General features: G+C 32.2%; 1 protein-coding gene and 1 long non-coding RNA gene across 5 annotated transcripts in view; one reads left to right on the top strand and one right to left on the bottom strand.

Moving 5' to 3' along the window:
- LOC145967864 (uncharacterized) overlaps positions 1-14,997 on the bottom strand; it is a 30,163-nt gene extending 15,166 nt beyond the window's left edge. The window contains exons 1-6 of the mRNA XM_083092914.1: positions 14,561-14,997; positions 13,765-13,986; positions 11,531-11,634; positions 9,241-9,417; positions 7,538-7,720; positions 6,590-6,772 (exon numbers count right to left, since the gene is read on the bottom strand). Coding sequence (XP_082949040.1) covers positions 6,590-6,772; positions 7,538-7,720; positions 9,241-9,417; positions 11,531-11,634; positions 13,765-13,986; positions 14,561-14,763 — 1,072 coding nt within the window. The 5' untranslated portion in view covers positions 14,764-14,997. The remainder of the gene's footprint in view (positions 1-6,589; positions 6,773-7,537; positions 7,721-9,240; positions 9,418-11,530; positions 11,635-13,764; positions 13,987-14,560) is intronic.
- LOC145967868 (uncharacterized) overlaps positions 1-16,606 on the top strand; it is a 126,524-nt gene that overhangs the window by 13,834 nt on the left and 96,084 nt on the right. The gene's annotated exons all lie outside the window — the stretch shown is intronic.

The following is a 16,606-nucleotide window of genomic DNA, read 5'->3' as shown; positions in this document are numbered from 1 at the left end:
TTTAATTGTTCAACATAAGCCAAATGCAAAAATTTATATCAATGTACTTAATTTTTTAATTCATGTATATTTAACAATATATCTCAAAAAAATAAATATATTTTTGTAAATTCATTTTTTCGGAATTTTGGTCCCTTTTCTTTTATCTCTTAATTTTGCGTTACTATTTTACATTTGATGCGATAATTTTGTATATTTTCTTTGTCAATCATGATAAATATTAAGATTGTAATTATATTTAATGTGTTTTCATTGTATGTTAATCCACTCGAAATTGTGATGAAACTCGGCGAACTGATATTTATCACGACTTTGCATGACAAACATGTTATGAACGATTATGTAGTTGTAAACGTTTTAGTTGTTACAACTCGACGTAGATGAGGGAGCAAGCAAGAGAGAAAAACAGAGAATTATAAAAAATTTCTCTTGATAAAAAATAAAAGAAAGAGAGAGAGAGAAAGGTAGCTTTACACAAACAATTATTATATTTTACAGAAACGAAGGATGCAAAGCGAGAGAACTAGTGTATCTCCACTTTTTAAGTAATTGTGGTTTCCGGCGGAATTAAAATATTTAATTTATTTATCTACAGATGTTAAAAAAATGTTTTTATCTGAAAAAATACTCATCGAAAACTTTTTTGCAAATAAGACCTATCTCAATGAAAATCTCTTTTTGTAATTAAAATAAAATTAAAAATAATATAAAATATATTTCGCAACATATAATTTTATTAAGATTTATAAGTTCATAATTTTTATAAAACACAAGAGAGATTAATAAAAATTTGATGAATATTTTAAATTCTAAGTTTGTACATTAAATTGAGTTCGATGGTACATATTATTATGAAAATGTTTACGTTTATTACGAAAATGGTACGATAGAATTCTTGCAATTTTAATCCAGTAAATCAATTAAATTTTGATTAACTGTATAAACTGTATGTATTTAATTAAAAGACGATTCACATTTTTGATTAAAATTTAAAAACTTTTGAAATCGTATATTATTGACACTGACAGTTGAAACAACATATATTCTAAGCAGTATAGTTTAAATTTCAATCGACTTATTTTATTTTGTTTAATTACATTTTGATCTTTTAAATTAAAATTTTGTTCTTTTAAATTAAATTTATAAAATTACTATAAAATTCCTAAAATCGCCTAAATGTGGAGATACCTGGTCGCCGCTTGCGTTTCCTTCATATTCTCTACTCCTCATCTTTTTCACGTCACACATACCCTTCGATGTGCATTCCTCCTTCCTCAACTTCACCGATAAGTCATTATAGTAGTCGGGTACAAAGTCCATCTACTCTCCCCTCCTTTTTGTTCCTTCTCCTCAAGCTATCCTTTTGTCTTGGCTTGCGACTTGTCAATTCGATTATTTATAAGCTAAGAGATCCCTCTTCACGAACATTAATCGATATGTATTTCGCGACATCGGTCGCATTTCTCTTTTATGTCCACTTTTCCTTCGTCTTCTCTTTCTCCCTCCTTCTTGGTCGGAGTCTCGTGCAACTTTGCACCGTGTAGTTACGGCTCGTTAAAGCATAATTAACGGCTCAATTGCTTCTCACTGACTTCGCAATGAACTTTGATCATCACGCAGCGCGCGCGTGTTCTCCAGAAATTGTAATTTGTAATCGCCAACCTTGACGATTCGCCTGCCCGCCAATTTCAGCATCCTTCTTTGGAGCTGGATCAGCGCATTGTCTGGAAACGCCCCTCTGATCTTTATTTTCGACGAGATTTAATCTCGGATTCGAGACTTTTCTTACCTTCGCAGTTTTTATTATCGTCAGATACTCCTTTCTTCAAGAATTACCAAACTTCATTGTCTCTTTGGCGATTCTTTCTTACAGAACTTCGAAAGAATCACTTCTTTCGGAACGATCTCTAAAAAGTCTATCTGATTTTTTTACTAAGACGTCTGATTTTATTGTAAGAAAAATCTGCCCATTTTTTTCGCATTAATCTCGTATCTTAGAACATTTTTTCACAAATTTTTTTTTTCAAACACCGACTTCTCAGAGAAAAATTACTTTTTCCAGAAGAAATGGAGATCTCTCTCTTGAGGGAGGAAGACTATCTTTTATCGGACAGTCTCCGGGATTTTTTCAAAAAGAGATTCATGAGACATTCTTTTGAAGAATTCTCTTTCTCTCTCTTTCTCTTGATGAGTTAAAAATTTAGAAAAATCACTGTTTCTCTGGCATATCAATTCTTTGTCTTTCAAGAATCCCTTTCGTTCGAGCAAGGATTTCTCGTAAGAGAAAGAAACGCTCTTCATAGAATCAAACTCTTAAAGCATCCTTTTCAAATTAAAGAGCATTCTTTTCAGAATGGTCTTTTTTTGGAGAACTTTGTTACCAGATCTGTTGTCTCTTCGGCATCCGGTCGAAGCGGAGCAATTTTTCGCGAATCTATTCGACAGCGATTTCGCTACGTGATCCCGCGGTGACCTTGACTGGCGTTCCGAGGCGAGGTGGCGGGCAGGGTTCCTCTTGGTGATTCTCCCGACACCCCCGCGCGTGCGTGGTGGTGATGCGTGATCGCGGGTATGCGTGCGTACGTGAACGTGGACACGAGCTCTCCATTGATGAACAAAGGGCGGTCGGTGATGAGAGATACGCGACGCCGTATGTGCTGGGAACGCCGATGGCGACTGGAAGAGGTTCCCCTTGCTTGGCATCGGTGGCTCACGTTGTTCCTCCATCTCGACGAGGGGAACTCCGGGTGGTGAGGGCAACGAAGAGAGAGGGAAATACACTCACCTACGGGTGGGAGTAAACAGGGCCAAGCGTTGTACCTCTCTTTCCTTCCCATTCTACCTTTCCTGTTCTCGCCGTCGACGCGCTCGTTGAAAACAAGTTGGCCGCTCTCTTGGAGCATGATAGGTCGATGTAGGCATAAAGTGTCGGATTCACGAAAAATATGAAGAATCGCAATCGTTTTCGGTGGCGGGTAATAAATAGTTACACATATGTTATAGATATGTGATATCTGATTTTTTTTAAGTTTGTGTATCGGAATATAATAATTAATAACTATCTGCAGGAAACTTGATAAGTCGTCATCAGAAAATAAAACTTTGTGATAATATATATGGAGCACTAAAGTTTAAGATAATTCAAAGTTTAATAATCTTGCATCGAAACTTCATAATTTTGCAGCAGAATTTAATCATTTTTATTGGAATTTAATAATAACAAGTTATGTAATATAATTAATGTATACATATTTTAAATATCTCTGCATATCGAGAAATTTAATAACTAGAGTATTAAATAAAATTAAAAAATCTGATAAAGAACGAAGCATTTTGTTTATTTTATATTTTATATATTTTATATTTTTATTCGAGAATTATTTCACATAGATTTCTTTAATTTTAAATTATATAATTAATCTATATAATTTTAAGCCATATAATCAACATTGTTAATCAACATTGAATGGCTTAAAATTTGAATATGTTCTATATAGAGGAAGTTGCGATATATCTCTCCTATTCACTTTATAGCTTCGCTAATACACTTAAACAAAGTTCTCGTTTCAGCAACAGATCGAGGCTGAACTTTCGCGGAGCCAGCTCGATCGGGGCAGCTGTGTGTGTCGTTTTATTCTGCTAATTCTAAATTTATCACTCGAGGAGGGACTAGAGAGAGAAAGAAAGAAAGACAGGAGAGGGGTCGGAAGCATCCCCACCATTCTTATCGTTTTATACTCCCCTCAAGAGACCAAATGCGATCATTTTTCTTCTCTCTCTTTCCTGCTCGTTCGCGCTTTTTCACAAAAAAAATACACATAACAGGAACAATATTGCAGTACAATTCCCGAATTATGTATGCATCTGCTTTGAATGCATCCACGCGTATTCCACGAAACTGAAACATTCTTTCCTTGATGAATGGAAAATCCGATTGCATTTATCGGAAAATTGGGATCCGTTTCGCGTTAAAATGAATTTCTTTTGGAATTGTGTGAAATCGGTTTTGTTTCGAAAATAATTGAAATGAAAAAACGTATCCACGCTTGAGGATTATTTTATTTTGTTATTTTTTTACGATTTCTCAATTTACATCAATTAGTTACTTTTTTCATTCTATCTAGTTTCTCAATTTATAAAGAAAAATTGCAGTTTTCTAAGATATTTCAATATTTCTATTATGTATTATAAGTTGCCGGAAATTCTCTCTCTCTCTCACATTTTACTTTATTTTTTATTATATAACAATATTGATTGGCTCTTTGAAAAGAGATTTAATCTCGTAGCATTTTAGGAAATATAAAGTATAAAGAGTCTTTTTTAATAATGTAGATAAATATTTTACAAATTTAAAATATTCAGAAAGACAATACATAATTTAATGAATAGAGCAAAATTCCAAAATTTAATCCTATCTTCGCCCCTTATTAATGACTCGTTGATAATTAATTCTTATCGAAACAATCCAAATGCTTCATATAAACGCGAAATTAATTAATTCAGAGATCACAATGAATGCAAAAGTTTAACAAGATCACTTCGCTTGCGATATCGATTGTGCTTTAATCTAATTTAAAAAGAAATAGAATATTTTGTATATATAATTCGCTATTTATATATTTCGAATCACCGCGCAAAATCATCAATCATAAAAAAAAATTCACTAATAATTAATAAATAATGAAAGTATTTTATTCGAACTTTTATTTATTGACTAACTAGAAACTCAATTTTTAAAGTTTATTGTTAGTCATTTGTCATATTTTTGTGTAATAATTATTGATTCATAGATTTATAAAAATAATTTCAATGTAGAAATAAAATTATGTATGATTAAATGTGACTTTATAAATTAATTAGTTACCTTTTGGTCGTTATGGCGAACTTCTTCGAGTTTTTTTAGTGCGAGTGACGTTTTTCCAAAACGCGATATATCGAACACAACGGGACTATATTTTTGCGAATTTCAAATTTACAGCGCGTATTTTTTCTCGCATCCAAAGAGACACGTGGCGTCCAGACGACTGGCATCGGGCGACAACGATGACGAAGACGATGTATGGTTGCTTTGCGAGCCCTCTCTGCCCTAAGATTCTCTCTCTTTCTCTCTAAATTCATCCTTGTCTTTCCTTCCCCTACCGAGAGAGCTACATCTCGGTTGCTCCCTTCCCCAAAGTGGGGTTCCCCACCATGTTCCCCGAGGGGGAAGAAAGTCCCCTCGATGGGCAGCCATAGGTAGCGATGGCATTCTGTCCGATTCTGGTACTGACGAACAAAAGTCTGAATACGCCCTTTATTATATCGCAAAAAATGGCCAAAATATTACTACGCGATGATTCATAACATAATGGCACACTTGAACGCTCATATTCTTCGAGTTTATCTTTCTATATAATTCGTTTTATTTCATTATTTATCTATCTTCAATTTTTATTTTTCTTTTTAAAAGATAGAAAGCGAATGTAAAACTCTTAAAGATAAAATCATGTACTCGAAGGAACTTTTGATAAAAGTTTTAGATAAGATTGGCTTTTACTTTCCTCCTCTATGTTTAATTTTCCTTTTTTTTATTTAATAAAATATATTTGAAAAAGAATTTTAAATAATATTATTTAAATTAAATTCAATTAAATTAAAGAGCTATGCATATTTTTACAAAACTCAATTTGGTGATATATTTTAAAATTTTCAATATTAAGTAATATTAAATAAGAATTTATTAAGCTAATTTATTGCATGAAATATAGTAACTTTGTTATTGAAAAGATATTAATTTATGATTATTTTATAATATAAACAAACAACTTATGAAAATTAAGATTTTAATGTAACTATTTACGACACAAAAAATTGTAAAGTATGGATTTTTGTGCCATCACTAGCTACTGGGTTTCTCGTAAGGACCGTATCGATTATCTCGTGCGCCTCGTTACGTAAATTGTGCTGATTATTGTGTGAATTCAACGATTGCGCGTGTTCAACCTACGCGTGGGAGTTTCAAATTACTGGTAGAGAAGAACACGTTCTATGTCCATTAATTTGGGGTTGTAAATTGTAGATAGTATCGAGCGAGACGAGGGTTCGAAATGTTATGTCCAACAAATTCAAAGGACAAAGAACGAGATATAAATTTCGAATCTACGATTAATCAACGCTAACTTTCATGTGAGTCAGATTTCCGTTCTATCAGTCATATTAAAAAAATTGACTTAATGGTATCAATAATTTATGAATTTGAATTTATTAATGTATGATAAAGAAATTTAAATTTAAATATATCAATGGTTCTTTTTTTATTTTGCATATTGTTTTACGCATGAAAAAATGCATATTCGCGTATTATTTGCATGCGTGCTTCGCGTTTACATAAAAATTTAATTCAAAGCAGTGGTAAATTTGAACAGAGAAAATAAAATATACCTTAAAATGAATATATACTAGAATATTATAATATATAATAAAATATATAAATACATTTGTCCGGTAATATAACAGAATAGCTGATGAGTAAAATATGTAAAATATGACGCAAATAAATAAAAATATAAAGTAAAATATAACATAATGGATTTATCAGGAAAATTCTTACCCACGCAAGCAGGCAACTTAGTGGTAGTCTCGTTCCATTTGCCATTCTTGCACTCGAGCGTTCTTTTTTTTTCCTTGCTGTCGGGAAACACGCTGCCCGACTTGCATGAGAATGTCCGCGAAGTCAAAGTACCGTTCGACACGTAACTTCCGTTCGGCGCTAAGACCTCCGGACAGCCTAATGCTGTAAGCATAAGTTCATTTTCACCATGTCCTTGCCTTCACCATTATTTCTAGACTAGTTCACCATTAACTCTAGTGACTAGTTCTTTGCAAAATTTTCAAATTACAATCGGTTACTCCTCGTTTAAAATTTTCATTATATGTAGGATTTTTTAGATAATTTTGAGCACTTTGGCGAGATTAGTAAATTACTTGGAAATTTTAATCACATTAAAATGGTTCTTGTGTTTCTAGAAAACGTAATAATAATTCGTTGCTAAATTCTATCTTGAAAATTTTTGTGTGACTAGTATGTATATACGTATATTATATGCATACATATAAAGTTAGTTGAATTATATATATAATATTCCAAGATAATTTTAATGTTGTCTTCTAGACACGTCTAGACGGTGTTATTTTAAACGTAATTTATCATCAAATATTAGAGAATCTTCTTTAAATATAAGTTTGATATTGTCGGAGATATTGTCTGGATTAAAAATTATCCTCAATTTTTTTATAATAAAATTGAACGCCAAGAAATACAGTCTTATTTTTAAAACTTTTCGGAGAATTTAATTGCATCAAAATGCTAATTTCATCCAAATAATATGGCCGCAAATGAATTTCGTATAGACCTGTCTTTTTTGTGAGGCATAAAATAATAAAAAAGTACATATCTTCCTTAAAATTATTCTCGATTTATTGTATAACAATACGTGTTTTCGGGACATTTTATATCGCCTTTTCGGGAAAGATTGATTCGAAATTTCTTCTCGCTTACCTTGGTACTGCAACAAAAAGCCTCTGGCGCTGTAGAGCCTCCTGGAAGCGACGAAGTCGAGCGTCAACACGTTCGAGTTCGAAACGATCCGAGTACCGGCCGCGGTGCCGCAGAACTCGAAGAGAGTGCTGCCACGATCTCGCACTCGCACGATGTCTACGCAACTTCCGTCCATCTGCGGACCTGCGGAAATTTATCTCCAATTTTCTATCTAAAGTTTGTTTACGCAGCGTGTATAAAATCAAACCGGTCTGATGGGTTGTTTATTTTTTCGGGACCGATTGATGCAATCCTTTAATTGGATCGAGCCATGTGTTCAATGTCAAAGTCGTTATTTGACACAAAAATAGAGATTGCAAGAAGCGAGCAAAAATCCTTAGCATATATATTAATGTGTATTAAATCATGTATGTGAAATCTTCGAACGATAAATAGTATCTAGTCATTTTATTTTCATAATTTAATAGAAAAATTCGTCGGCATATTTTCTTATCGATGATATCTGTTACAGATCTGCGCGAATTATTTATGCGAGATCCTGACCTAAATAATCCACATGAAATCGTGATCAATAATCATAACAATTGCTCGATTTTCGATTCAATAGAAAACTTCGATTTTGTCAATCGCGGAATATCTCGTGTCTTATATTTCTTTTCATATCCTTTTCATATATTTATCGCATTATTTTATCTTTAACTTCTAAAAAAATATGCTCAAGCGAGCATCGCTCTAGTTTCCCGAATACAAATACCTTTTTCAGCTTTAGGCGTCGCATATTATACCGAAAGCATAAAATAACACGTTTATTTATATGTTCACTTGTCATCGACTTTTTTATCGCGTAAAACTTTTATGTCTCAATTTAGTTACGTTTTAAAATTTATTTCATATATTTTAGATACTCACACATGCGATTATAACGTTGGTATAATTTCGAACATTTTGTACAAACGTCGGAAATAAATGTTTACTAGTCATTTATGTTCTTTTAATTCTCAACAATAAAATAACGTTTTAATTGACGTATATAGTAATATTACTTCACTGATGATTTTTATTTTATTCATACGTTTGTATCTGTAAAACCTTTTCCAAAAAAATATTAGTTTACAATACTAGTTTTTAATATTTATATCCATAAATATTAAACTCGTAAATAATATTGCAACAGTTGAGATATAATATTTGTTAAAACTTCTCGTCATATATTTTTCTGAGGCAATGTATGCGAACAAGTGCATAATATGAAAATCATTGGTGAATATCATGAATATTACAACACGACGTCAATCAGGCCGATTTAATTAATTGAATGATATAATGCGAGCCATTTAATTGTTAACGAACACGTTACATTATTTACGCATGTTGTGCTCAGGAAATAAAAATTTTGTCGCTTGTCAATTTGAATGCGGTTTCCTGAATTCGATACCCAAATATAAAAAATAAAACCAATTAAATTCGACACTTTTTTTCACAATTTTCAGTTGTTAAATATCGCACATGACACCGAAGACGTGAAATATCATGTTTATTTATACGTCCACCTGTCATCGATTTTCTTATCACGTACATATGATTCATGTCTCAAATATGTAATGCGTAATATATACGCACTTTGCACAACGAATATAAATGAAAACAATCCTACTTGTCGTAGGAGAAAATTTCGGGATCGCCGGATTAAAACATGTGCTTACCGCGGATGTTTAAATCATGGAAGATCAGAACTATCCTCTGACCCGGAAATGTCCTGAACGTCCATCCACACGCACTTTGTCCAAGATAATACAGCGGATAGCCCGGTGTGTTGATATAACCTCCTTCCCCGATGGTCACCTTCACCTCTTGGTTGCAATATCGTTTAACCGCAGCTTCTGTAATCAATCAATAATTAATTTTTTATATAATTTACCGATATAATATTCTATTTATATAGTATGATTTTATCGATTCGTGTATGAAAGAGGTATGAGGTTAAAATATCGAATATAATTATTTATTCAAACGAGAAATAAATAACATAAATTAAAAATTGATTATAATTTTGGATACTCCACAATGATAAATAATTAAAATTATCGCAATTTATATTCAATAACTCTAAATTTTTCTAAATTATTTATAATAATTTTTGATTTAAAAATAATTTATAATATTCTCTAAAATAATTATATACGATATGATTGAATTACGACATTTAATTTTTCGAATAATTTGTCACGTGCGTTTATAAATCGTGTCGATTCAATTGGCACCCCGTCCAGATGTTCACCTCCTAATTAAATCTCTCCCAGTAACAAATCATCACAGATACAATTCGGTTGTTCTCGAAAGGAATTATTTTTGGAGCAGGGAGGGGCAGCAGAATAATAGGTCACGCGTTTCTGCAACCATAAGGCCGCTATTAACAGCTGCATCTGTTGCGGTCCATTTGTCGCTATGCAGTACAATCGCGGGATAGCATATTTCGCCGGGCCAAAAGGTGAGGGTGTCCTTGTCCCAGTTTCGCGGATAAGGGGTGCCATTTTGGAGGGGATGATTCGTGCTGGTAGTGGTAATAAGGGCAAGGCAGGGGAAGTTGGTCCTCTGTCTCTCCCTCCTCCTCTTTCCTTATTTCTCTCTCTCTTTGCTTCTACCATTCCTCCCTCTCTCTCTCTTTCTCTCTTGCTCCTGAATAGAGAGCAATTGTATTTGTGCATCGTTTCCGATACTCATCCAAGTGTGACGACCTTCGCGAGGGAATGTTTTGTCGAATCGCGGATTCTTCTCGTTGGATTTATCAATTCATGTTTGTCTTTGTTTAATAAAACATTGCACCTTCAATTGAAACTTTGAAAGTCTCAAATTATTCTCGACGTCGATGTTTCGACAGATAATTTGGTTTGGTAAACTTTATTCTCGAGAGGTCAACATAAATTTAACAAATGTAAGCCATTAAGAAATTGTGAAGGAAAAATATCCTTTTTAGAAATTTAAATAATATAAAGATTAATCTAAAATTTGCATATATAATTATTAAATAATTTTCTCTCTCTTTCTCTTATATATATATATATTTTTTTTTTCAGAAAAATATAAATTTCTAAAAAATTTTATATCGTACATTAAATAAATATTATTTATTTAAAATGAAGAAGAATTATGAAAGATGCAATTTAGAATCTATAGATCTAAAAAATTATAATATCTAAGTATATCTTTCTGTTACGCAATAAATAATTATATCGTAACGCATGTGTTCCTTTAATTTCTTATTTATTTATTATTTCCAACGCGTACTTTTGTAAATGGGAAAAGAAAATCACTGAATAATAAACAAGTCAACTCAAAACGTTACGTTTCTCTCACTTAACTCTCGTAAAGAGCTTCCACGCTACGTGCAATCCCATAGAACATCAGGATTACACATATATTTTGCGGCATGTATTGTCCACACCGGATGCATTAGATGCACCGTTTCTTGTTTGTCGGCTTTCGGGGAAATATCATGGCACACGTTGTCGATCCCACGGTCAATAAAGATCGAGCATATATCGCCGACAGCTGGCTGACAACAGTCAAGATAGAAATCTGAGGTCGTTTTTATCGGACGCGCAGCACGTGACGTATCGTGCATTTTGCGTCATCACGGGCGTGGGAGGAGATTCAGAGAGATCCAAGCTCGCTCGCTCGTTTTATCAAGTTCCGCTGATCATTGATTGCGCACGCCCGAAAATTGATCGTAGAAAAATAGATTGGGCTTTACCGCTGATAAATAAAGCTAGATTATTAATACTGGACGTGTACCGCGTGTATCAAACATCTACGAAGATAATTTTACACGAAAATCTGTACTATCATTATTGTTCAAAATTAATAAAAATCAGAAATAATAATAAGATTTGAGATATTTATGAAATTATTGGCCGTTTGTTAAGACATAAATTTATATACGTCAATAGTATTATAATGTTTACTATTTTTTTAATATAATAAAAATATACTCACCTGGTATGCAAGCATATTTCAATAAGATTTCACCTGGAATCCAAGAATGCGCTCCTGGTTGATCAATGGTCGCGTTATAGCGACAATGTTTTTGGCCGGAACATCTAAATTGTATTGGAAAATTGCATTAAATTAATAAAAGAAATGACAGAATATATTCATTAAAAAAACATTTTGAAAAATAATTAATAATATTAAATTTTGCACAACATAAATATAAATATATTATATTTCTCTCTTTTTTTTCTTTCTCTTATATTAAATTATCTTTTAAAAATTTTATTTATTCTCAATATACATGAATAGATCGAAACTCGGATACTATCGATTGTTCGACGGCCGCCAATTAAATAAGCAACGTCGGTCATTAGGGGCTGCGAACGCGACCTGACAAAAGCAGCCCTGGGCATTTCTAGGGGGATGGAATTTAGGGGAAGAATCGCGATTGTGTTGCCGCGATCCTTGTTGCTTGAAAGTAGAAGTGAATAATAGACGAGGGTGGATTTTCACCCCTTTAGAGAGGCCTCGCTGCCCCACCCTCCTACGTCCACATTTTCTCGTTGATTTTATCGGTTCGTGGACGGAAATAAAAGGGAAATAACATTTCATTCCCTTTTCCTCCCCCATCTCGCAAGGAATCTTTTTAAATTTTTTAGTCTGTCCTGTTTGTTGATAAAGTTTACAAAGTTTATTGTTAATTACTATCTCTGAAAAATTAAAACAAGAAAAATAGTTTTTTAAATTAAAATTTGATAAAAAAATAAACACAACAAAGTACGAACGTACTCCTAATATAGAAAATTATTATTATAGAAGAGAAATGAGAAAATATGTTTTAAGATTATTTTATTATAACTTTAATTATGAAAAAAATATGCTCATCTTACCAAGAATTACATTTTCTTTATTATTATTAAATTCAAATTTTTCGTTATTATTATAGTTTTTCTTATTTTTAATTTAATAATAAATGATAAATTTAAATGATGTATTTTACATTTGATGTATTTTACATTTTTTTGCAAATTTTAGGTTTCTTCAAATATAAAAACTGTATGTTCGATTTGCCGCGAAGGATTTAGTGCGATTTCAGTAATGCAAAATTTGCATCTCTCGCATTGCAACCCCCATTTGTGGAATTCTCGGAGCGTGATGCTGTGTAAACGTAGGGGAGGAGGCGGCCCATTTAGCGGAGATTGTTTCTCCTTCGGCGATCATCCGACGCGCATTTCAGAGAGAAGGGAGGAGAGGGAGGCAATTATTGCTTTAGGAATGCTTTTATCCTCGCACATCAAACGTCGAGATTTCACTCTCGACCCTCGACGGCTCTCGAGTACGCGACGAGCGGATAAAAACGACGGGTATCGGGTGAAAGAGCGAAGGGGGTGACTCGATCAAGTGGTCGTAGTCTCGACTACGTTTCGCAGTAATCGTGTGACTTTTCAATGATATATTTCTCTAAAACGTTAATGCAGTTTTTGTGTCGTCGCTTGATCGTCTTTTATATTTAATCGAATATATTAATTAACATTATTTATTATCTAAATTACGTTAATTTATTTTAATCTTGGTAATATATATTTTGTTTCTTATAAAAAAGTTTACGTAATTTGTTACAAATTATATATTTTCTCTAAACTTTTTATATTTAATTTATTAGAAAGAGAGATAGAAAATATACAATATATTGTAAAATATTATATTAACACTTCTTATAAACACAAAATTTTCACAACTAACAGCTGAGAAGAATTTAATCGCTTGATTTGATATCATATTTCTCGATCTTATAATTTTACTGCAGGAGTCTATTGCAATGTTTGCAGTTGACAATAAACGGAATAAGAATCGTTTTCTAGGACTGCGGTTTACCTCAGATCTCGATTGTAACCAAAACGCTATCTTGTAACATAGAATGTTTGTCATGGACAGAGGTTTCGATATCGAGAACCATGAAAATTCTGGCCAGCTGACGAATCGTAAATAAAAATCAGCAAAAAAATTCCTAATTCGCGGATGCAATTGAAAGGTGCAATATGATGTAACTGTTGTTGAGATTTCGAGAAAAATAATTTAAATGTATAATTTGTTCAACTTTAAAGATTAACCTTTTTTGATATATTTTTTTATTCTTTAGAATAATTTCTAAAATTATAAAAAGATGAGTTAGAATGTGCTGTTGTACTGAACGCTTAAATCATAATATGATATTGGAATGAATGCCGTTGGTTTACCTTTTATTTAAGGACGATCGAATATCGACGACGTCGGCTTTGTTGTCCTCGTCGTCAAGGATATAATTTCCTTTAAGCTCTCTCATATCTATCCATCGTCGTGTGCTACCTTTGTGTTCCCACATTCTCAGTTCTTCCAAACTTTTTGACTCCTTCAAGCATAATTCTGTACGATTCGCGTGATATTCCGCTTGCAAGATGAATATAAACGCTTTCAATGATCTGTAAATACGAGAATATTTGTATAAACAAAAAAAATTTTGATTGAATGAACAAAATAATTAATTAGAAAGAAATTTAATGAATTTAAGTTAATAAAAACGTTTTAAACGATAACATATATGGTTAATTTTAAATATTTTTTATTATATCATTTTGAAACAATCTTTTTGTATCAAGCTAATTGATTGTTTTATGGAATATTTAAATTATGTAACGTTACAGAAATAAAGTCCGCTAGAAAGCTGAAATTAAATAATTGAACTCAATATGAGCTGAGAAATTGAATTTGAAAATTCTGACAGCTTAAAAATTTACTTGTATTTAATAATTAATTTAGTAGAGAGAATAAATACGTCTTAAATAAGATATAAAAATGCAATATTTTTCAAGTATTGATAAATAGGAGATTTCTACATATTTCTAATATAATAAATTCTCGCGTATAAGTAAATGATATGCGGAATAGATTATCTGCAAATAAGTTAATTTTTTCATAAAATATCCTATTACAAAGATAAGTACTTTCTTAGCTTTAAAAATTATTCGCGACGCGCGATAAAGAATGCTAACGAACCTGCATGTTAATCGAAGCAGACCGTGGGAACACCTCTGTTCCTGAATCACTTCCATGTATCCTCCGTGCAATTTCACGGCCTTTAGAATTCTGCCAAATGGAGCCTGGGTGGTGACGATAATCCTGGACGAGGAGCATGCTGCAAGCGTTATCAGCAGCAGCACCAGGAGACTCGTTAGAGTCGTTGCTGCCGGCCACGCCATGATGGCTGATCATTACAGTGACCTAAAAGTCGTCCACACGAGTTTCGCCTTCGGAAAAGGGCTTAAAATTAACCCTCGAGTGTCCTCCGATAAGCGAAATCTCTTCAGAAGGTAGACGTGCACTTTCGCCTCTTCTTTTAAATTCTCTCACGGCCACTTGAGTTGCAGCTCTGCTACCCGAAGAAGGTCGATGACCTCTTGTCTTGACCGAGAATTCGATCCAACTTTATTTTCTCTGATCTGAAATAACTATTTTTAAAAATATAAAGAAAAATAAATGAGTTGATTGTTTAAGATAAGTTGAAGTCAGAAACTAGACAAAAAATATTAATATTTTATCACATTTTTTGACATAATAGCTTATTATATTTATCTCGTGACACGAATTTTTAGAATCGATAAACTGAAATTTTGAATAGAACAACTTTAGATGAATAATCTGGTCATATTCTACATTTTAATAAAATTAAATATTAAAGTCTTTTAATTGAAATTTAAACAATAATGGCTTATGATAATGGCTTATGATAATGTTAACGGAATAATTCCTTATATATAATTAAATTTTTAAGTAAGTTCTTTAATTAAGATATCGCGAATTATATCTTTCATCATAATTTTGAACTAGAATTTTTATTAATATTAATTAAACTTAGTATACAACTCAAGGCAAATTTGAAATAAAGAAATTGACATGCATCTTGTCTCTATAAATCGATCGATCGAGACTCACTTTTGATTGTTGAAAATTGCCAAGAATTAACGTTCGATCAACCGTGCTTCTCGAGACTGCAGTGCATGGATTGTTTTATTCCTCTATGATCTTTTATGATCTCTTCAATCGCATTCCTTTTATTTTCGGCCGCAGCAGATCTCATAATTCTTTTTCCGCAATACCGCGTTTGTTGGTGGGAATAAGTGGCCCCCGTCGCGATCAATCGGCCACGGCCAAGTTTTAAGTAGACAACAGTAGCAGCAACAACTCGTGGCGCCTCAAGGACGGGGATTAGAATAGTCTGGATAAACGCTTTCGTATTTAGGCACTCGCGGATGATGAAACGCGTTCCCGATTCACTGCTGGAGATATCGTCAAATGCATTGATTAATTAACGCGATTAATTACACTCATAGTTTTGTTCGATTATTTCTAATCGATGGACGGTTAGTTATTTTTGTAGATTATTTGATTCTAATTAATTGCTTTAACTTTAATTAGATGCTGATAAATAGATTAATTTTGTTCAATGAAGAAATGTTAAGTATGATGATCAATCGATTTTGCTTAGTATTAATTACACAGCCACGTTTAATTAAACTCAGTCAGTAAATGTTAAATATCTTTTCAATTAATTGATTGATTGTAATTAATTGGTATTAGGATTATATTTTCATCAATTAATTTTGACTAATTAAATACTAGATATCAATTATTATTGACACTTTTTAGATTCTTCTTTTCTATTAATGATTATATTTTTATTCGTTTGTTGATTTTTTAGCTTTGTAATTAAAGAAAATTTATAAAAAAATATATATAATATTAATGAATCTTCTTTCGATGACAATTTATATCAAAAATAATATTTTTATTTTTTTCTCTTTCAAAAAAATTGTAACACTATAAAAAAGTAGTATAGTTTTAAGAAGTTACATTTTTCTCCTGAAAAGACTATTTTCTTCTTGAAAAGTTTTGAAAAGTGTTTTTAAAAAATATTTGACGTTCTTTTAAGTTTTAAACATTTTAAGTTTTCTCAAGATACTATATTGTTTAATATTTTCGAATTAGTAAGAGACAAATAACATAATATGTCATTTTGAACACCTCGCACTGATACACTTAACT

The sequence above is a fragment of the Camponotus vicinus genome, unplaced genomic scaffold (genome assembly GCF_025532165.1).
Source record: "Camponotus vicinus isolate PSW18456_S1 unplaced genomic scaffold, iyCamVici1.0 SCAF_3, whole genome shotgun sequence".
NCBI classification, from domain to species: domain Eukaryota; kingdom Metazoa; phylum Arthropoda; class Insecta; order Hymenoptera; family Formicidae; genus Camponotus; species Camponotus vicinus.
This window is presented reverse-complemented; position numbering and strand designations above follow the sequence as displayed.